The 22,514-nt window shown below is 38.2% G+C and overlaps 2 protein-coding genes across 5 annotated transcripts in view; one reads left to right on the top strand and one right to left on the bottom strand.

Moving 5' to 3' along the window:
- Window positions 1-22,514, top strand: part of RGL1 (ral guanine nucleotide dissociation stimulator like 1) — a 297,516-nt gene that overhangs the window by 10,383 nt on the left and 264,619 nt on the right. Inside the window, exon 1 of one of the 4 annotated variants that reach the window (XM_017848078.1) lies at window positions 7,819-7,861. The exons of the other annotated variants lie outside the window; for them this stretch is intronic. The gene's annotated coding sequence lies outside the window, so the exon portion shown is untranslated. Of the gene's footprint in view, window positions 1-7,818; window positions 7,862-22,514 lie in introns of those variants that run through there. 4 annotated transcript variants of the gene reach the window in all.
- On the bottom strand, window positions 851-7,730 carry APOBEC4 (apolipoprotein B mRNA editing enzyme catalytic polypeptide like 4). Its single transcript, XM_017848085.1, has 2 exons — window positions 7,486-7,730; window positions 851-3,236 (listed from the first exon to the last, which is right to left on the bottom strand). Exon 2 carries the CDS (start codon window positions 3,204-3,206, stop codon window positions 2,112-2,114), a length of 1,095 nt encoding a protein of 364 aa, XP_017703574.1. The 5' UTR covers window positions 3,207-3,236; window positions 7,486-7,730; the 3' UTR covers window positions 851-2,111.

Raw genomic sequence — 22,514 nt, forward strand, 5'->3', positions numbered from 1 at the left:
ACCCAACTTCTCTCTCTCAATTGCTGGGCCAGCCTGACATGACCAAGAATCACTGTGTAGTGAGCAAGGAAAGCTAATCACTGCACTGCAGGATCTCACTTTTTGGAACTGTTGCTTTGCTATGTGCCTTCTTATAGCAGATGGAGCTGAAAGGAACCTTAAAGATGAACTAGCCCACCTTTCTTGTTTTGCAGATGAGGAAACAGATTACTTGCCTTGGGCAGTATATCTTTATGCTCTTCTAACAGTCTTTTGTCTAAGGTTGGCTGTATTGGCCTGGGCTTATGACCTGTCAGTAATCTTCTTCCTAGCCCTAGTCTTATCAAATCATTACAAAAGTTTAACTGCCAAAGGCACTTTTCTTTCCTATAGTTCTGGCAACTTCTCCTTTTGTTGTATACCATTGATATCCAGGTTCACATTAGAAATATAAGTTCATCATCTATTTCAGACCGTGTTTCTAACTGGATTCTCTGTAGGCTGGTTCATGTTGTAGTCTGCCATTTTCTGGCAACAAATTGGATCTATTTTAATAATGATCAGAGATGCTGGATTTGTCATTTGGGATCTTTTTAACTCAATATCTCAAATTGTGGACATAAGATTTCATGAAATAAAAATACACCTCAACAGTACTTCTTTAAATAATACTCACTATATAACCACAATAAAACTGTATTCCAGTAATTCCATTAAAATTTGTATGCTAACAATAGAACTTTGTTTTAAACTTTTTATTCATGTTTATTTTAACCACAATACTAATTGCTATTCCTAAAATACGTTTTTCTTTCTCCTCCTCCTTCATGGAGTATTACATGTTTTAATGTCATGGCAAATTCTTTTATTAGCTTAGTAGGAGCTTTATATACATATATATAGAAAAAAATAGCAAGTTACAAGTAAATGCACATTTTTCTTGTAATGTATCTTTACATATTTCAAAGAGGCAAATGGCAGCAAATGTGAAATAAGCATAAGCAAAGTGCTTTCATTTAAGTGCTTAGAGGATTAGTCAAGGAGCACTTCCTAGAAGTGTGTTTTGAAGATTTTAGGAGAAGGTACAAATATTCACTCGTGACGAGGATGGAGTCAGAAAGGAGGGAAGTAAAACACACATTATGCACTGGGAGCTGCGTTAGAAGGGGGAATGGATGCTAACAAAAAGAAAAACATCTGTTGCAGGATGGTTAAGTAGGCTTTCAGCCAGGGTGGAGAAGGGATGTTGACTCATAGTCATTGGTGAAGTTATTGAGATGTCATTTCAGCCTTGCTACCCACATTTTGCTGGATAATGTGCTAGATCCTAAGGGAAAAGTTAAAGAGAAGGGAGAGACAGTGCTTGACTTGTGGGTACTTATGATCTTGCTGATAACACAAGGCAACAGAAAGTTAAAAGAGGATCCTTGAAAGCCAGTAAGAGGAACTTGGATTTTATATGGTATGTGATGACAGGAGCCATTGGAGGTTCTCATGTATCATCTTGCCTCTGTCATCTGCTCAGAAGGGAGAGGTCTGAGCTGGGGAAGATCAAACTGAGCAGGTGGCTAGGTTTTAATCTTTATAGCTATACGTAATCAGCAGAAGTGCTTTTTCCCACATAAAACTATTTTGAATCACTTTAGAAAAAAGTGAATTACCTAAAATCTTCTGTCCATGATTAACAATTAGTAGAAAATCACTGGTTTGCTCTTGCAAACAGCACTTAATGTCAGTAGCTTCAGGCTGTTTTTCAGTTTTTCAGTAAATTTTTTTACTGAAACCAATTTAGGTAGCTATTTTGTCCATGGGCGTTTGTAGTGAAAAGGTGATGTGAGTAGAATAGAATGAGATTCCTTTTCTGCACCAAAATAGTAGCAAGCTGCTAATGGTTCCATTTTGATACTGCCACTTTCAAAGGAGAGAGATCAGGTTGCTTATGGAAACATTTTGGATTATGTTTAAAAGAGTGTAACTTTATAACAGTTCATATGGTAAATAATTCAAGGTTTGCTTTTAGTGGTCAGTTTATCTTCTTCTTGGCTCAGCCCTAAGAGAGAAAGTTTCCAGGTTTTTGTTGTCTATCTAATAAGTCCGCTGGTAATTGGTTTCATGCTGTGGGAAGGTAGATTTTATTTCTTCCCTTTCTTCTTCTTCTTCCTCTTTTCATCTGCCTCTTTGCTACTTGCAAACTGTTCTGTGATTTCCGCTGTCTCCACTGACCTTCTAGTGGGAAGCCTTTCAAGGTCCTCGGTTTCCTGGAATGACATTTGAGGCATATTTAAGTGCCTTATGATATTCCTGGGTTTATTTGGGTCTTGGCCCATATGCATTGGTGGTAAGTCCCTGAGAGGCAATAGCACAAAAACAACAGGAGCCCTGAGGTCTGGAGGTATTCCACTCGTCATTTGAAAAGACTGTCCAGGAAAGGCATTATTTAAGGGGTAGCTCTCTAAAGCCACCTGAGCTTTTGTGTTCGGATTTCTTTTTGTCTGGAGAAGAACATCAGTGAAGTAAGGTTTTACACCTGTTATGGCATTGATTTCATATGCATTGTGCCTGTCAGTCAGTGCTCTCCCAGTTAAAATGGGCTGAAAAACATGTGATCCTGAGACACCACTAACAAAGCTGTGGAGGACAGAATGCCAAATCCCTCCACTTATTGGACTCAAAACAACCCGCGGCCATAAGCTGGCCAGGCTCCGGAGAGCTTCGCGGTTCCATGCGGAGGCAGGAAAGTCTGTCTCGGTATGATAGAGCTGAGAAAAATAAATACTAAGAGTGATGCCTGGATATGTAATCAGGAAATTGTACACTTTGCTGATGTAGCAGTGGTTAGCTTCATTACAGGGGGAGTTGTTGGAATACAGAATGATATGCCTGATGCTGTCATTATTGTATATGGCTGAGTCAAGGTAACCATTCATTTCAAAGAGCATTGATTCTGGATGGATATAATTCCCAGTGCAACTGCTAGCATGGCCCTTTTGCACCAGGCTACCAGAAGAAGTTTTTAATTCATAAAATGTGAGGTGTTTTGTTTGAGGATATGTTGTCCCATAAGGGAATCCAAAAATCTGACAAAATTCTGTGAGGGAAACTCTCACTTCTTCACCTGTTCGAATATGGTGAGGACAATTAGCGCAATCTAGAGAGAAGCTTAGCCAGTAATAAGGCTTTACTATTGTTCCATGATTTGCTAGGTATTCCTCATATGTGGGCTCCATTGCTAGATTTACTGTCTTCTAGCCGCAAACCTAAACAAGGAAGAGAAATTACATATGAAACCAGTGCAGGAAAAACTGAAGACAGTGCATTAATTTATTAAACCATACTTTCTTTAAAGAAAGTAGCATAATAAAGATAGTGATATATGCATAGATTTAAAAACTCAAGATTTATTATTTTTTATTGAGACTCCTAGAGCATGGAGAAGAAACAGAAGAGAGAGGCATTCTTCAACTTTACCTGTTTCATAGATTCCCAGTCAGTAAAGCAAATGAGTTAACAATGCAAGTTCTAGAAACAGACTGTCTGGTTTTAAATTTGGGCTTGGCCAATTATCAGCTTAGTGGTCTTTGGCAAGTTATTTAACATTTGGGAGCCACAGATTACTTGTCTGTAAAATGAAGATATTAATAGTACTTACCTCATAAGATGGTCTTGGGCAAAAATGCTTCGCTATGTGCTTGTCACATAGTAAGGACTCAGTAAATATTAGCTCTTAGTAGTAAAAGTACAAAAGCCTAGGGTTATCTAGATTATTCTAATTATATAATCTATATATCTATATCTATATCTAATTATAAAAGTACAAAAAAGGGTTTTGCATTTTATTCATGATCTTTCTTCTCAGAATATGTTAAGTATTGTGCAGAACTCATGTATTGTGCAGAACTATTGAGTGTGCTAGCATTTAACATCATCTTTCTTAAAATCACTGGCAATAATTTGGAGGTTTTTTTTTTTTTTTTTTTCCTGAGACTAGGATCATGGGACTCTTTTGCTTAATGGTAGAGACTTCCTGGAAGTGCCACTTGAGTATTCTTTGGGTTGTGGACACTCATTCATTGACATGTAGAATTTTCTTTCCAGTGAGTCGGTCTTGTTAGAAGATTTTTGAAAAATTACTGTTACAGAGAGCAAATATAGTTCTTTGGAATATTTCAAATCAGTAGTTTCTGGGATGTTAAACTAAAAAAGCTGAGATCATTAAGTAATGATTTTTTTCCTTTAAAAAATATTCGTTCAGTTATCATTGTTCCTATAATGCCCTAGGAGCTACCTGTTTTGTTTATTTTTGAGACAGTCTTGCTCTCTTGCTTAGATTGCAGTGCAGTGGGATGATCATGGCTCACTGCAGCCCCAACCTTCTGGACCCAAGTGATCCTCCTGTCTCAGTCTCCTGAGTAGCTGAGGCCACAGGTATACATCACCATGCCCAGGTAATTTTTTTATTTTTTAGGAGGGATGTGGTCTCGCTGTGTTGCCCACACTGGTCTCAAACTCCTGGGCTCAAGTGATCCTCCTACTTTGGCCTCCCAAAGTGCTGGGATTACAGGTGTGAGCCACTATGCCCAGCCTTCCATCACTTTTTTGACATGCTTATTCACAGGTCTATTCCTTCCAGTCTTTTTGCTATATGTGTAAGTTATGTATAATATAAATAAAGTCATGTTTTATACCCTGCTTTTGCACTTAATATTGTGCCATGAGCATTTTCCCATGTTATTAAAAATTCTTTAAAAAACACAATATTCGGCTGGGCATGGTGGCTCATGCCTGTAATCCCAGCACTTTGGGAGGCCAAGGTGGGCAGATCACAAGGTCAAGAGATCGAGACCATCCTGGCTAACAAGGTGAAACCCCGTCTCTACTAAAAATACAAAAAATTAGCCGGGCGTGGTGGCAGGCACCTGTCTTCCCAGCTACTTGGGAGGCTGAGGAAGGAGAATGGCGTGAACCTGGGAGGCAGAGCTTGCAGTGAGCCAAGATTGTGCCACTGCACTCCAGCCTCAGCGACAGAGTGAGACTCTGTCTCAAAACAAAAAACAAAAAACACAATATTCATGGCTAATGAGTTTTTTATTATGTAACTGTAATATTCAGTTTCTTGCCTCTTTTAATTATTATAACACTGATGAATATTTCTGTAAATAAATTATTATAGATATGATATTTATTATAAAGAATCAGATTTTTTTTTTTAGTATAGATTACTAGAAATCATAGTATTAGGTCAAACATTGTCAAATCACTGCCTAGGAAGGTGTACCAATCTTATCACATTAATTTGAGAAGTGAGCATTGGTATTTTTTGTTGCTATAATGTGTGCCTTTACTCTTTCTAGTGAAGTTGAACACTTTTTGACATGCTTATTGGTCTGTGGTATTTATTCTTCTGTGAAATATATTTGATTTTTTACCTGTTTTTTGGGTGAGGTTTTCCTTATTGGTTTGCAAGACATCTTTATGCATCAAGAATATTAAATCTGCCACATTTGTTGCAAACATTTTACCTGGTTTATACAGCTTTTTAATTATGCCAATGTTATTTTAATTGCACCAAAATTTACATTTTTATGTGGTCCAGTCTCTACTCCTATGGTTTTTTCTTAATGTATTTAGAAATGCCTTCCTCATCAAAGCATAATTAAGTATTCCCCATATTTCTTCTAGTATTTATGGTTTCATGTTTTACATTTAACTTTGTCAGATAACAAAACTGATAAGGCAGAAAATTTAAATGAGGTAAACTGACCATTGCAACAGAATATATTTTTCACTTTTCAAAATCTCACTTAACATCATAAATCCTTGTGCTAAAATATGGCTTCTCATATGGAAGTGCTCTGTTCACGTTCTGTCTTCCTCAGCCCAGATCAGCTCAGTCATTGCTGTATTTGATATAGCTTGATCTCTAGCCTGAAACCTGCAGAGTTCCTACGCTAATCCTGTCCTGGGCAGAAAATATGTTAAAAGCCTCAATCCAGCTATAGGTGGAGTGTGGCTTTACTCATGTCACCGTTATCTTAGTGGCTAATATCCTGCAGTAACTCTGGTACCACATACCAGATTCTAGATTTCTCTTAGCCTCTGCTGTGTCATCTTAATCCATAGGATTGGACATGAGCTTTGTTTTTTCCTTAGTACTATGCTTTCCTGATGTAACTGAATTCCTGCTCTGAGGCTTCCTAGACCTTGTCATAGCTTTCCTTCCAGAGAGCTGGATTTACCCCTTGGCAGTGGACGATCTCTTGGAACCTGATGCCATTTCTTGCTTGCTCCCCAGCATTGTTTCCTCCCTGGACCTCCTCCTCGCTTAGCCTTCATCAGGCTGGATGGATCTCTCCATCAGAACTTGCCACAACCAAGCCCAAACTCTCATGCTTTTTAATATTGTGCCCTTGATGTGGTCGACCCCTGGGTGGTACGTCGGACATCCAGGTTACTGCTCAAATTACAATTTCAACTCACCCGTAGACAATTTACAGATTGATTTGGCTAAATGTTATGGAAACAGAACCAAGAGGCACTTTTCTGTCTTTATTACTATTTCTTAAGGTGATAAGTATGTGGAGTTAACTATATATAGTGGTCCCATAATTACCCTTTTGGGAAACAAAATTACCCTTTATGTGTTTTTAGATAAAGGTAGCAAAATGGAAACTCCCTATTGCTTTTCTAAGCGCTCCTTCCTTTGCACCCCTGTCTTCTGTGACTGTTTTAGCCAGAAATGATACATCATTACTGTCTTTAAGGAGATGGAGAGAACTGTGGCTTTGACACATAGTGGAGGGAGCTCTGTGGTCTCATTCTTGCTGATGGCTTTTCAGTGTCAACAAACTGTAGTTTCCTATTGGTGAAGTTTTCACTTTTTCAGCGTTTTTCTGGGCTTGTTCTTTGATCACCCTCATTTGAAGAGGAAGCAGGAAAGAACTGTTGCCCTCTTTGAACTCTCATAGAATTCATGGTTTATTGTATCAATTTGTTACCGATCACAGATTATCTTGTTAACTTTTGGTATCCGTTATTTTATTCTCCCCTAACCAGGTGGAAATGTACCCTGTTTTGGCTCAGGACCTACCTCAGCAACCTTGATTGGCTCACAAGCCAGGTTGCTTAAGACTTGTTTCCCCAGCAGCTGATGTCTAGCCCTTTTCCTTTTGCTTTGTCTGTGCTGGGGAAATACATGTTATACTCTGTAGAGCAGATTTGCTGGCAGTAAGAACAGAGATGTGTAGAGCCCAGTGTGCTGTAGGGCTCTCTGCATCTGGCTGTGAGTGGCCCCTGGACTGGGACTATGGGAGGACAGTCCCAGTTTTCCGTAGTTTAACATAAATGAACCACACCATAAGGACAATCTGCTCTCATTTCACTCAAGTAGGATTTAGTGAGTACTGTTAAAGCAGTTTGCACTGGAGTAATTGGAGAATGGAGTTTGCCCTTCACAATCTGTGCACAATCTGTTAGCAGCTAAAAACAAATGTTAGCAGTTATAATTACCATCAATTTGTCTCCAGGCTTGGATCACATTCCAGGTGTTAGAAGAGATGGTCCATTTCCTTCTTTTTCTCCTTTAAGTCCCATGCCCTGTTTCAAGTAGCTTCAGAGGGCAATTGTGCTGTAAAGATTCACCTTGTAATGGGTTCAGGACTCTTTCACAGTTTGTGTCTTTTCGTTCATTTGAACTTTGCTGTTCCGAGTTAGAAAGAGCTTGCTGAGGTGTGGCTACCTCTAAGAACACTGTTGAATGGGTGCCATGGTAACGTTTGCAAAGTAGCTACTGCTAGGATACAGCTCTGACACTTATTACTTTATTTGCATATCAAGCCACCTGTTCCAAAGATGAAAATATACAGGACTGCATATTCCAGTCTGGGTAAAAGGATAATAGCTGACTGTTGAAGAGAATGTGTTGGGGTTTTTCTCCTGCTAGCTGAAAAATCAAGTTCTGAGGGCCTGCTCCTCAGCACCTTTCTCCTGGTCTAGAGAGGGTGCCAGGCCTGGCGGTTCTGTTGCCTGCGCAGGTGCCAGGGCTTCTCCTTGGGAGGCTTGCCCTCTGTGAGAGGGAGCAGAGAGTTGACTTCCTCTAAGGGGCCATAGTTCCTGAAGGGGGTGTTTTTGATTCTGTTTAAACCTAGGCTATGTGTTAGCAGTTTCCCTCCTATTAGAAATTGCCTGGGAGACTCTTGCTATTGGTATGTATGTGGTTCCCTCCAGTTTAAGACAAAATTTGTTCCTGGATCAGTTGTAGCCCCTTCTCTGTGGCTAACCGAAGAGCCACTTGTCCTTCTCCATTCTTTTCCTTAGTCTCCCTTGACCCCCACATCATCTCCTAGACACAAGGCTCATTGATAGTCACGATTCACTGTTTGTGAATCACTCTGGATTATTCCCTCATTCCTCTTCCTTCGCCACCTGAAGGAGCGAGTGGGGATCACTATCGTGTACATTCCAGTAGTAACTACTGGCTGTAAGCAGACATACTCTAAAAATAACTCAGGGATACTGAGCACCCAGAGGGCACCTTCTGCCTTCTCGAAGCTTTGCCACGCCTGTTTCCACAGTCAGACTTCCAGTCTGCACCACAGCACACATCCTTTCTCATCCAGAGTGCTCCTACTAGACAAGATGTTTTCGTTTCCTAAGGGCCACAGATGTGTTCATGAACTCCTCAGCTGGTTATTTTCAGTTCCATCTTCCTTGGTGCTTGCTCTGGCACAGGGTCACTGCTGCGTCCTGTCCCTTACCCACCGTTTGCCATGGGTTATCCCTTTGTTCTCATTGCTTGCATCTTCTAACCGAATGAACTTGTCAATATGAAACTGAAAGTCGATCCTCATAGCTCATCTTTTATTTCATCCTAATAAATGATAATCTATTGCAAACATTAAAAATATTATCAAAAGTTGGGTAAAAGGATAATAGCTGACTGTTGAAGAGAACGTGTTAGGGTTTTTCTCCTGCTAGCTGAAGAATCAAGTTCTCAGGGCCTGCTTAGTTGTGTAAGAAAGTATTAGCTGTCTGACAGATTCCGGTGAGGGGAGGAAAAGACAAAAAATATAGTCCCCAGATCTGCACCAGCATCCCAGGTGCACTGTGCACCTTGCATGGTGGATTAGATACTCAGCAAATGATGCATCTGTGTAAGGTTAAGCCTAAAGAAACAGGAAAAATGAGCCTTTGTCCACTAGCACATTTACCAGTTGCATTTTAGGGTGATTTTAGGGATAGGCAACCCCAATTAGCCATTATTCTTTAAAGGTAGTTGTCTGTTAGATGTAGGAAGACTTCAAGGAAGGTTAAGTTGTCAACATTCCATTTAGGTTGCACAGAATGACTTGTAAGACTGAATTTCATCATGAGGAAACAAACGGCCTTTACCATGGTTCCTGTTCACAGCGAAATTGACGTAGAAAGGAAATGCTTGGAAGAAATGTCTAGTTTCCGCAACAGACTCCTTTCTTCTCTCTTCTGTCTTCCTTTGTTAATCTGCCATGTTTCATCTTCATTCAGATGAGTTATGATGTACATTATTTATATAAAGATATTAGGAGATTATAATGAAGAAGATTTACAAAGACCAAACTCTCCTACAATGATCTAAATTTTAAGAGACATTTACTTAGTTTGGCACTCCAAAAATTATTAATCCATGTTCTGGCAGCCCAATTTGGGGTATATCCAAGATGGCTTGTGTGTTGCTAGTTGCTGCTTGTAAAGCAACTTTCTCTTTGGGTGGCAGGAAGTAAAATATTTACAAGTTATTGCTAAAATGTTAAAGTTTTATTTGAACCTACTGTACCCAAGTAATTATGTAATTCGTCACTTCAGTAGCAGTTTGGTTGACACTGAACAATAATGCTCAAATTCGTGTAGCAGTAACAAACTACGTGATAAAAGGAACTGAATTTAGAAAGCAAGCTTCAAGTAAAGATCAGAGGATTAAGTCGATTTCATGGCGCCCACTAAGGAGTCAGATGGGAAAGATGAGATAAGAAAAGCACTGGAGTTGAGACCAAAAGGAGACAAGTACAGGGTGGATCTTGGAGCTCGGGGTCATAAACAGGATGGCCACAAGGTGGCAGCACAGTCTTAACAGCAGGGAGCTTTCGGTAGGGCCACCCTTAATTTGCTAACACCACAGACTTTCTCCCAGAATTCCTCCATGTTGATTTTCCTCTTTATCCTAGGGGAAACAGCAGTAAATGTTTAGGATTAAAAATGACTCCTAAAACTTAAGCTGAGGAAAAGTGTAGGGTAAAGGTACCATCTTTACTTCCAGATACTGTTCAGATGCTCTAAAGAAGGCTTCCAACTATCTGTGGGAAGGGACCAATTGACGTTTCCAAACCAAAACATAGTGATGGGAGGCCATTGTTTTGGGCTGAGCTTGTACACTAGGCCCCAGCCGACCAGACCAAACCAAAATGGAGTCAGTCGTGCTAAACGTGACATAAACTGAAATTTTAAGGAAGCAGATAGATCCCAAAGCAGACCAGGTTTTTTTTCTTCTTTTTTTTCTTTCTAATGAAAACAGGAGATTCCAGCACAAGGAGGTCCCCATGGCTCTCTAACTCTTACAAAAAAGTAACCCGAAATCTTTGTTCCCACCTTAAACATCAACTGTTCTGCTCTTTCCCAGTGGGATCTGAGACCAAATAAGTACATTTATGATGGTAACAGAGTGACATCAATGCCTAAAGTTTTTGCCAGTGTCAAAATTGAGAGGTTGACCAAAAGGTGGGATTTTTTTTTTTTTAACACTTTAAGTTCTAGGGTACATGTGCACAATGTGCAGGTTTGTTACATATGTATACATGTGCCATGTTGGTGTGCTGCACCCATTAACTCGTCATTTACATTAGGTATATCTCTTAATGCTATCCCTCTTAATGCTATCCCTCCCCCCTCCTCCCACTCCACCACAGGCCCCAGTGTGTGATGTTCCCCTTCCTGTGTCCAAGTGTTCTCATTGTTCGATTCAAGGTGGGGAATTGTTAAATTAAGTTTAGCCTAAAGCAGCCTCCTTACAGATTTTAAGTTTAGCCTAAAGGTTTCTTTGTACACAGAGAACTGTAACCTAACTGGAATGTAAATAGACTATAACCTACTCTTGTACCAATTACCAAGTTTTGGCCAGAGGCAGACAACAGTTCAAACCGTGTTCAAATCAGGGAAATGCCAAGCTGTAACCAATCCAGCTGTTTCTGTATCTCACTTCCCTTTTCCTTATGCCACTTTCCGTTTTTGTCCACAAATCCTCTCTGATCATGCAGCAGCGCTGGAGATGCTCTGAACCTATTCTGGTTTGGGGAACTGCCTGATTTGCTAGTCATTCCTTGCTCAATTAAACACTGTTAAATTTAATTTGTCTAATGTTTTTCTTTTAACACATCATACACTAATACTTTTGTAAAAGTTAATAAAAATGATATTATAGAAGGAAGAACAAAACCATATAGAACATAAACCTATTTTTTTGGTAATTATTTAAACAGATATAAACAGATCAACAGCTATAAAATTTTAAAATTGCACCTCAATAAATATAAACAGCGCACTTCTCTATCTTTGCTTTTGTTGCCAGTATTTTTGGTGTCATATCCAAGAAATCATTGCTAAGACGAAAGTTATGAAACTTATCCTCCTATGTTTTCATGTAAGAGTTTTAGTTTCAAGTCTTATGTTTAAGTCTTTAGTCCATCATGAGTGATTTTTGTGTATGATGTAAGACAAAGGTCCAATTTCATTTTTTTGTATGTGAATATCCTGTTTTCTTCATTACCATTTGTTGAAGAGACTGTCCTTTCCCATTGTGTAGTCTTGACATGCTTGTCGAAGATCAGTTGACCATACACACATGGGTTTATTTCTGGGTTCTGTTCTATTTCATTGGTTTATATGTCTGTATTTATATATATATATGAACAGAACAAACATTGGAAAAAGAAAAGAATCACAAAACTATATATGTTGTTTATTGAAAGTATGGATATAGGTAATTAATATAGAGAATCACTATTACTCTCATTATATCCTACAATTGTAATTAAATTAAAAAGTTATCAAGGACGTAGTTAATCTCTATATTTAATACACAATTGTATATACATACATTTTATGAATATTTTGCATATTTATTTATACTGTTATAATTGTGACCAACTAACTTGCTTTTTGCTTTTTACTTTATGTTGAATTGACGATAACAACATTTGCAGGATGTAATGTATATCTAATCTAATTTTATGCTTTGTTTTAATAGCACCATAATAGAGAAAGCCAGTCTCAAGAAGTATGTTGATGGGAATACAGGAAGAGATCTTAAAGCAATTTCAAAAGCTCAAGATGTTAATTTTTCATTTTTTGAGGATACAATTATTGTTCACTTAATGCATAGTAAGAACAAGCATAAAGTCAAGGAGAACAAGATTGGTTTTTGTTTTATTTAATTTTTTAATAGAGAACAGGGTTTTGCCATGTTGCCTAGGCTGGTCTTGAACTCTTGGGCTCAAGCAGTCTGCCTGCCTCAGCCTCTTAAAATGTTAGGATTATAGGCGTGAGCCCTGGCACTCATCCAAGAGTTTTTACAGGGTACTCAAATATATCAATTTTATTGTTTTTCTATACCCACATTTATTTGCTACTGAAAATTGTGAAAATAGCACATCAAACTTTCTTTTTAAAGTTTTTGAAAATCAGAAAATCTAATAATTGTGCTCTAGCCAAACTACCCAATGTTTGCTTTACATTCTTTCCCCACAGAACAAAATCAGTGAACTTAGGCAGACTCTTAACTAAGTTCACAAAATCGTCTTTAAAAAAAAAAGATTGCTTTGCTTATTGGGTCTTTTGTGGTTCCATATGAATTTTAGATTTTTTTTTATTTCTGTGAAAAAAGTCCTTGGAATTTTGATAGGGGATTCTGTTAAATCTGTATAGCACTTTTGGCCATATGGACATTTTAGCAATATTAATTCTTCCAATCCATGAATATGAGAGATATCTTTCCATTTATTTGTGTCTTATTCAGTTTTTTTTAATCAATGTTTTACAGTTTTCAGTGTATAGATCTTTCAACTCATTGGTTACATTTATTCCTAAGTATTTTATTCTTTTTTATAAATGAGAATTTTTCTTGATTTCCTTTTGAGATAGATTATTATTGGTGTAAAGAGATGCAACTGTGTTTTGTGTGTTGATTTTTGTATCCTGCAACTTAATTTGTTTTGTGTTCTTTACAGTTTTCTTCATATAGGATCATGCCATTTACAGAGATAATTTTACTTCTTCCTTTCCAGTATGAATGCATTTTTTTCTTTTCTTAACTGATTACTCTTGGTAGTACTTCCAGTACTGTATTGAATAGAAGGCATCCTTGCTTTGTATGGGATCTTGGAGGAAAAGCTTTCAGTTTTTCTCCATTGATTTTGATGTTAGCTGGGGGCTTTTCATAAATGGCTTTTATTGTGTTGAAGAAGTTTTTTAAAGTATCTATTTTGTTGTATTTTTATTAGGAAAGGATGTTGAAATTTGTCACACTTTTTCTGAGATGTATGTGGTTTTAATCTTTCATTCTGTTAATTTGGTGTATCACCTTGTTTGAGATGCATGTGTTAAATTAACCTTGCATTCTAAGGATAGGTCCCACTTGGTCATGTTGTGATATCTTTAAACAATTTTTTTATGTTTAAAATTTATGTATTTATTTTTATCTTTATATTTTCTGAGGCAGGCTCTCATTCTGTTGTCCAGAGTGCAGGGACACAAACATGGCCCACCGCAGCCATGACTCCCTGGGCTCAAGCCATCTTCCTGCCTCAGCCTGTCGAGTAGCTGGGACTATAGACATGGACCAGCAGGCATGGCTAATTTTTTTATTTTTATGTTTCCTAGAGACAGGTTCTCACTATGTTGCCAAGGCTTGTCTTGAACTCCTGGCCTCAAGTGATCCTCCCTCATAGGTCTCCCGAAGTGCTGTTAAGTACAGGTGTGAGCCACCATGCACAGTTTGTATAATTTCTTTGATGTGTTGTCAAATTTGATTTGCTTGTATTTTATTGAAAATGTTTTCATCCATACTCATCAGATATATTGCCCTATAGTTTTTCGTTTGTTTGTTTGTTTCTTGTGGTGTCTTGATCTTTGTTTGGTCTCGTGGGTGATGCTGGGAAATGATGAAGAATTTAAATGAAAATATAATTTGTTGAACAGAGACTAACATTTACTGAATGCATACTCTGTGGCAAAAATTTTACATGCCTCATATCCCTATTAGGTTAGCATTATTATACTTTTTATCTGACAAATAAAGGAACTTGGACTCAGAGTTGGTTGCTCAAGATTATATAGCTAGTAACTGGCAGAGCTGGGATTTGAACCCAAGGCACTCGCACTCTAACTCCAGAGGGCATACTCTTTTTTTTTTTAATGCCATAATCCTGCTATCACATCCCACTTTTTCATTAAAAGAAAATAATTTCAAATGTATGAACTAGTCTTAGGATAAATGGGAAAAATCATATTTCAGAAGTGAGACAGTGATAAAGCTAAGGACAAGAAAAAATGTTAACTTTGTATCCTGTAACTTTGCTGTAATTGCTTATTGTAGTTCCAGGAGTTACTTGGTCAATTCTTTTTGGATTTTCTACATAGATGATCATGTCATCTGCAAACAAAGACAGTTTTATTTCCTCCTTTCCAACCAGTATACTTTTTTCCCCCAGTCTTATTGTGTTAGCTAGCATTTCCAGTATAACGTTGAAAAGCAGTTGTAGAAGGGGACATCCTTGCCTTGTTCCCAATCTTAGTGGGAAGCTTTATGTTTTTTATCATTAAGTATGATGTTAGTTGTAGATTTTTAAAAAATCAAGATGAGAAAGTTCCTCTCTATTCCTAGTTTGCAGAGTTTTTTTTAAAAAAATCATTAATGGGTGTTAGATTTTGTCAAATGCCTTTTCCACATTCATTGATATGTGGAAAAATCACAGGATTTCTCTTCTTTAGTCTGTTGATGTGATGGATTACATTAATGGATTTTCAAATGTTGAATCAGCTTTGCATAGCTGGGACAAATCCCACTTGGTTGTGATGTGTAATTCTTTTTATATATTCTTGAATTCAATTTGCTAATACTTTCGTTGAGAACTTTTACATCTATGTTTATGAGAGATACTGGTCTGTAGTTTTCTTTTCTTGTAGTGTCTTTGTCTGGTTTTGTTATAACAGTAATCTTGGTCTCATAAAATGAGTTAGTAAGTATTCCACTTGCTTCTATCTTCTGGAAGACATTGTAGATAATTAAATGTTTTCCTTAAATTTTTGGTAGAATTCAGTGAACCTCTCTGTGCCTGGTGCTGTGTGTTTTGGAAGGTTGTTAATTGTTGATTCAATGTCTTTGATAGATATAGACCTATTAAGACTGCCTGTTTATCTTGTGTAAGCTTTGGAAGATCATGTCTTTCAAGGAGTTCATCCATTTCATCTAGGTTCTTAAATTGGTGAGCATAGATGGTTCATCATGCTCCTTGATTATCCTCTTAATGTCTGTGAGATCCGTAGTGGTGATGTCCCCTCTTTCATTTCTGATATTAGTAATTCGTGTCCTTCTGTTTTTTCTTAGTTAACCTGGCTTGAGGCTGATTGATTTTATTTATCTTGAAAGAAAATCTATCATCTTTTGGTTTAATGATTTTCTCCATTGATTTTCTGTTTTTAATTTTATTGATTTCTGCACTGGTTTTTATTATTTCATTTTTTTCTCCTTACTTTGAATTTGATTTGCTCTACTTTTTCTAGTTTCCTAGAGTGAAAGCTTAGATGATTGACTTAAGGTCTTTCTTTTCTTCTTTTTTTTTTGAGATGGAGTTTCGCTCTTTTGCCCTGGCAGGAATGCAATGGCACAATCTCGGCTCACTGCAGCCTCCGCCTCCCGGGTTCAAGAGATTCTCCTGCCTCAACCTCCAGAGTAGCTGGGATTACAGGCATGTACCACCACACCTGGCTAATTTTGTATTTTTAGTAGAGACAGGGTTTCTCCATGTTGGTGAGGCTGGTCTTGAACTCCCGACCTCAGGGGATCCACCCACCTTGGCCTCCCAAAGTGCTGGGATCACAGGCATGAGCCACCAAGCCTGGGCCTACGTCTTTCTTTTTTTCTAATATATGCATTTTATATATATTTCCATCTAATTATTGCTTTTGCTGCATTCCCCAAATTTTGAAACATTGTATTTTCACTGAATTCAAATAGTTTTAAATTTCTCTTGCGATTTATTATTTGACCCATGTGTTATTTAGAAATTTGCTGTTTAATTTCCAAGTATTTTGGAATTTTCCAGATATCTTTCTTTTTTCTTGTTTAAAAAATTGAGATGGGGTTTCACTGTGTTTCCCAGGCTGGTCTTGGACTCCTGAACACAGGCCATCCACCTGATTTCAGCCTTCCAAAGTGCTGGGATTACTGGTGTGAGCCACCACGCCTGGCAGGAATTTTCTAGCCATCTTTCTGTTTTTGATTTCTAGTTGTGACTGCATTGTGGTCTGAAAGCAGACATTGTATGATTTCTATTCATTTACATCTATGAAGGTATGGTTTAGGGTCCAGAATATGGCCAATTTGGTAAGTGTTTCATGTGAGCTTAAGAAGAATGTGTATTCTACTGGTGTTGAATGAAGTAATTTATAAATGTCAATTATATCCAGTTGATTGATGGTGCTGTTGAGTTCAGCTATTTCCTTACTGATTTTCTGCAGGTTGTATCTGCCCATTCTGATTGAAGAGTGTTAACGTTTTCAGTTTTAATACTGGATTAATCTTTTTCCTTGAAGTTCTATCTGTTTTTGCTTCACATATTTTGATACTCTGTTGTTAGGCACACACACATTAAGCATTGGTATGTCTTCTTGGAGTATTGATCCCTTAACCATTTGGTAATGCTTCTCTTTATTCTTGACAACTATCTTTGCTCTGAGGTTTGCTCTGAAATTAATGTAGTTACTCTTCAGCTTTCTTTCGATTAGTGTTAGCATGGTATATCTTTCTTTATCTCTTTCAATCTATATATGCCTTTATATTTAAAGTGGGTTTCTTTTAAACAACATATGGCTAGGTTTTGGTTGTTTAGATCATTCTGACAATCTGTCTTTTCATTGATGTATTTAGATCATTGATTTTTTTTATTTTTTGAGATGGAGTTTTGCTCTTGTTGCCCAGGCTAGAGTGCAATGGCATGATCTCGGCTCACCGCAACCTCTGGCTCCTGGGTTCAAGCGATTCTCTAGCTTCAGCTTCCCAAGTAGCTGGGATTACAGGCATGTGCCACAACGCCCGGCTAATTTTTGTATTTTTAGTAGAGATGGAGTTTCTCCATGGTGGTCAGGCTGGTCTCAAACTCCCGTCCTCAAGTGATTGGCCCACCTTGGCCTCCCAAAGTGCTGGGCATGGGCATGAGCCACCATGCCCAGCCAGATGATTGATGTTTAAAGAAATTATTGGTGTTTGGATTAATATCTGCCTTATTTAGTACTGTTTTTTATTTGTTGCTCTTGTTCTTTGTTTCTATTTTTGTCTTCCACACTTTTTCTACCTTTTATTTTTTTTTATTGAGCAATCTATATGATTGTATTTTCTCTCCTTTCTTAGCCTATCGGTTCTACTTCTTTTTAAACGTTTTTCAGTGATTGTCTTAGAGTTTGCAATATTCATTTATAACTAATCTAAGTGCACTTTCAAATAACACTATACAGCTTCAGGTAGTACAAGTACTATATAATAACAAAATATTTCTCTCCCATCTTTTGTACCATTGCTGTCATTTATTTACTTACATGCTTAAATATATGTGTGTGTGTGTGTGTAATTAAATGCATTGTTGCTAATATCCTTTTAAACAGTTATCTGTTAGATCAATTACGAATAAAAAAATAAAAGTTTTTATTTTACTCTCATGTATTCATTCTCAAATGCTCTTCCTTTCTTTATGTAAATCCAAGTTTCTGAGCTATGTCATTTTCATTCTCTCTGAAGAACTTTTAAAAATATTACTTGAAGGTCAGGCTTACTGACAACAAATTCTCTCAGTTTTTGCTTGTCTGAGAAAGTCTTTATTTCTCTTTCACTTCTGAATGTTAATTTCACAGGGTACAGAATTCTAGGTTGATGAATTTTTTTCTGTCAACACTTTAAATATTTTCTTCCACTCTCTTCTTGCTTGCGTTGTTTTTGAGAAATCAGGTGTAATTTTATCTTTACTTCTCTGTTCATAAGGTGTTTTATGAATTATTTTTAATTTAACTTAATTTAATTTTTAAAGAGATAGTGTCTCGCTATATTGCTCAGGCTTGTCTGGAACTCCTGGCCTCAAGCGATTCTACCACCTCAGTCTCCCAAAGTGTTCAGATTACAGGCATGAGCCACCACACCTGGCCGTGATTTTTTCTTTATGTTTAATTTTCTGAAATTTGAGTATCTATGCCTAAGCATGGTTTTGTTTGTTTTCTTTTTGTTTTGCATTTATCCTGCTTGGTGTTCTCTGAGCTTCCTAGATCTGTGGATTGGTGTCTGACATTAATTTGGGGGAAATTTTCACTCATTATTGCTTCAAATATTGCTTCTGTTCTTTTCTCTTTTTCCTCTCCTGGGATTTCCATTACATCTATTTACACCCTTTGTAGTTGTCCCCCAGCTTTTGGATATTCTGTTCTGGGTTTTTATTTTCAGTCTGTTTTCTTTTTGCTTTTGGTATTGAACATTTTTTTTTTCTTTTTTTTTGAGACGGAGTCTCACTCTGTCACCAGGCTGGAGTGCAATGGCGCAATCTCGGTTCACTGCAACCTCCGCCTCCCGAGTTCAAGTGATTCTCCTGCCTCAGTCTCCCGAGTAGCTGGGACTAGGGCACATGCCACCATGCCCGGCTAATTTTTTGTATTTTTAGTAGAGACGAGGTTTCACCATGTTGGCCAGGATGGTCTCAATCTCATGACCTCGTGATCCACCCACCTTGGCCTCCCAAAGTGCTGGGATTACATGGACATTTTTATTGTTATGTCGCTAAGCTTGGAGATTCTTTCTTCAGCATGTCCAGTCTACTAATGGGTTCATCAAAGGCATTCTTTATTTCTGTTATACTATTTTTTTTTGTAATCTCTGTGATTTCTTTTTCGTGCTTAGAATTTTCATGTCTCTGTTTACATTATATACCTGTTCTTGCATGCTATCTACTTTTTTCATTAAAGTCCTTAGCATATGAAGCACAATTGTTTTAAATTTCTGGTCTGGTAATTCTAGTGTTTCTGCCATATGCGATTTTGTTCAGATATGCTTGTTCAGTCTCTTCATATCTTTAAACTGTGTTTTTTGTCTTTTAGTTTGCCTTATAATTTTTTGTTAAAAGGTACACGTGATATACTGGGTAAAAAGAACTACAGTAAATAGGCCTTTAGTAATGTAGTGGTAAGGTGTAGGAGGAAGGGGAAGTGTATTAGTCCATTTTCATACTGCTATGAAGAAATTCCTGAAACTGGGTAATTTATAAATAAAAAGAAGTTTAATGCACTCACAGTTCCACATGGCTGGGGAGGCCTCACAATCATGGCAGAAGGTGAAGGAGAAATAAAGGCACATCTTACATGGCAGCAGGCAAGAGAGAAGTGGCGAGCAAAAAGGGGAAGAACCCCTTATAAAACCATCAGATCTCATGAGAACTCACTCACTGTCATGAGAACAGCAGCATGGGGGTAACCACCCCTATGATTCAAGTACCTCTCACCAGGTCCCTCCTACGACGTAGATATTATGGGAGCTACAATTCAAGATGAAATTTGGGTAGGGACTCAGCCAAACCATATCAGGAAGCGTTCTGTGGTCTTATGAGTAAGTCTCAGTCTTTGGTGAGCCTATGCCCCTAAATTGTGAACTTCATCTCTGTTTCCCTGTCCCTCTCTCTCTCCATCTCCCTACTCCTGCTCCCACACTTTACATGGGAAGGAATGACTTAAAGGGGTTAGAATTGGGTGTTTCTTTTCTTCCATGTGGAAAGCTAGAAGGAGCTGGGGTTGGCTATTTCCCTTTCCCCAGGTTGATTAGGCTCTGATCAAACCCCAATAGGCCCTGGTAAAATAGTTTCTTCTGAGGCCAGGCTTTCTTAAGAACAGAATGCTCTGGCACATTTCAAAATTGGTTTTATTTTGTGTCCCCTGCTGGAATCATGAGGGAATTTTCTCTAATATTTGCTGTGAGTAGAGCTCCTGGATGTAAAACTTATGAAAGTGTGGAAGCCCCCATATGGCTGGGTCTCTCTGGAGTTTTAAACTTCCCGTTGTCTCCACTGAGCCTCTAACAATCCATTAATTATAGTTCAGGTTTTCCTATCCTAGCACTTGTTCCTGTGGAGATTTTTGCTTGGGAGTTTATGTTCTGATAAATTATGATTCTCAGTATCTTCCTATCTCTCTGATATTTGGGGCAGTGGTTTGTCCTGTAACTCTACTTTTCTGATGGTTCTAAGAAGAGTTGTTGATTTTTCAGTCGGATCCAGTTTTTACTTGATATTAGGATGGAGTAGCAACTTCCAAGCTCCTTACATGCTGAACCAGTTTGTTCCTTCTTAATGCTGAATAATATTCCATTGTATGGATATGCTACAATTTGTTTATTCATCTGTTGGCGGACATTTGGATAGTTTCTAGTGTTGGGCTGTTGTATTAGTCCATTTTCATACTTCTGTCAGAACTGCCCGAGACTGGTAATTTATAAAGGAAAGAGGTTTAATTGACTCTCAGTTCAGCATGGCTGGGGAGACTTCAGGAAACTTAGGATTGTGGCAGAAGAGAAGGGGAAGCAAGGTACCTTCTTCACAAGGCGGCAGGAAGGAGAAGTGCTGAGTGAAGGGGGAAAAGCCCCTTATAAAACCATCAGATCTTGTGAGAACTCACCCACTATCATGAAAACAGCATGGGCAAAACTGCCCCCATGATTCAGTTACCTCCACCTGGTCTCTCCCTTGACATGTGGAAGTTACGATTACAATTCCAGATGAGATTTGGGTGGAGACACAAAGCCTAACCATATCAGATATTATGAAAAAAGCCACTCTGAACATTCATGTTTAAGTCTTTGTGTGAACATATGTTCCATTCTTCTTGCATGTATACCCAGTAGTGGAATTGCTAAGTTTTATGATAAATACATTTCAACTTTCTAAGAACTGCCAAGCTGTTTTCCAAAGTGGTTTGCCATTGTACATTCCCACTAGCAATTTATGAGCATTCCAATGGCTCCATATCCTTGCCAACCCTTGGTATTGTCAGTGAAAGGAAGCATTTACTATATCAATTTAGAAAGACTAGTTTCTTCTAAGCTTGCCGTTTGACAGAAAGGGAATGAAGAGTGGATGGGACTCTGTAGTACTGTACTTTCTTCATTTGGGTAGCTAATGCCCAATAAATCTCCAAAGATACCACAATTATCAAGAAATTTGATATTTAAATTCTCACCATTTTCAGCTTCTCTTGTCCCAATTTCTTCCAAATGGAGCTAAGCTCAGTTCAATCTGGTTTTCCAATTAAGTAGAGTATATGGAAACTGAGAGGAAGTATTATGGCTGTAGACTCAGTAGGGCATGTGGTGAGCTCTGAAAATCCTCCAAGTGGTTGCTGTTGAGAAATTCATTGTCAGTCTAGTTGTTTCATTGTAGATAATTTTTCTTTGTGACTTTTAAGAAACTTTCCTTACCTTGGTTTTTTTTTTTTTTTTTTTTTTTTGAGACAGAGCCTTGCTCTGTCATCCAGGCTGAAGTGCAGTGGTGCGATCTCAGCTCACTGCAACCTCTGCCTCCCAGGTTCAAGTGATTCCCCTACCTCAGCCTCCTGAGTAGCTGGAATTACAGGCACCCACCACCATGCCTGCTAATTTTGGTATTTTTAGTAGAGACAGCGTTTCGCCATGTTGGCCAGGTTGGTCTCAAACTTCTGACCTCAGGTGATCCACTTGCCTCGGCCTCCCAAAGTGCTGGGATTACAAGCATGAGCCACTGCGCCCAGCCCTTACCTTTGATATTTTAATGTCACTATGATGTGTTTAGGTATGGATTTATCCTGCTTAAAACCCAAATTTCATGATCCTTATTTTCATTAATTCAGAAAAATAATCATTATTTTCTGAGTCTTATTTTCTCAACAAAGAAATGTTTCTCCGTTCTCAACAGATAAAAATATTTCTCTCTTGGGCCGGGCACAGTGGCTCAAGCCTGTAATCCCAGCACTTTGGGAGGCCTAGACGGGTGGATCACGAGGTCAGGAGATCGAGACCATCCTGGCTAACACGGTGAAACCCCGTCTCTACTAAAAAATACAAAAAACTAGCTGGGTGAGGTGGCGGGCGCCTGTAGTCCCAGCTACTTGGGAGGCTGAGGCAGGAGAATGGCGTAAACCCAGAGGCGGAGCTTGCAGTGAACTGAGATCCGGCCACTACACTCCAGCCTGGGTGACAGAGCGACACTCCCTCTCAAAAAAAAAAAAAAATTTCTCTC

The sequence above is a fragment of the Rhinopithecus bieti genome, unplaced genomic scaffold, assembly GCF_001698545.2.
Source record: "Rhinopithecus bieti isolate Rb0 unplaced genomic scaffold, ASM169854v2 scaffold_27006, whole genome shotgun sequence".
In the NCBI taxonomy this organism is placed as follows: domain Eukaryota; kingdom Metazoa; phylum Chordata; class Mammalia; order Primates; family Cercopithecidae; genus Rhinopithecus; species Rhinopithecus bieti.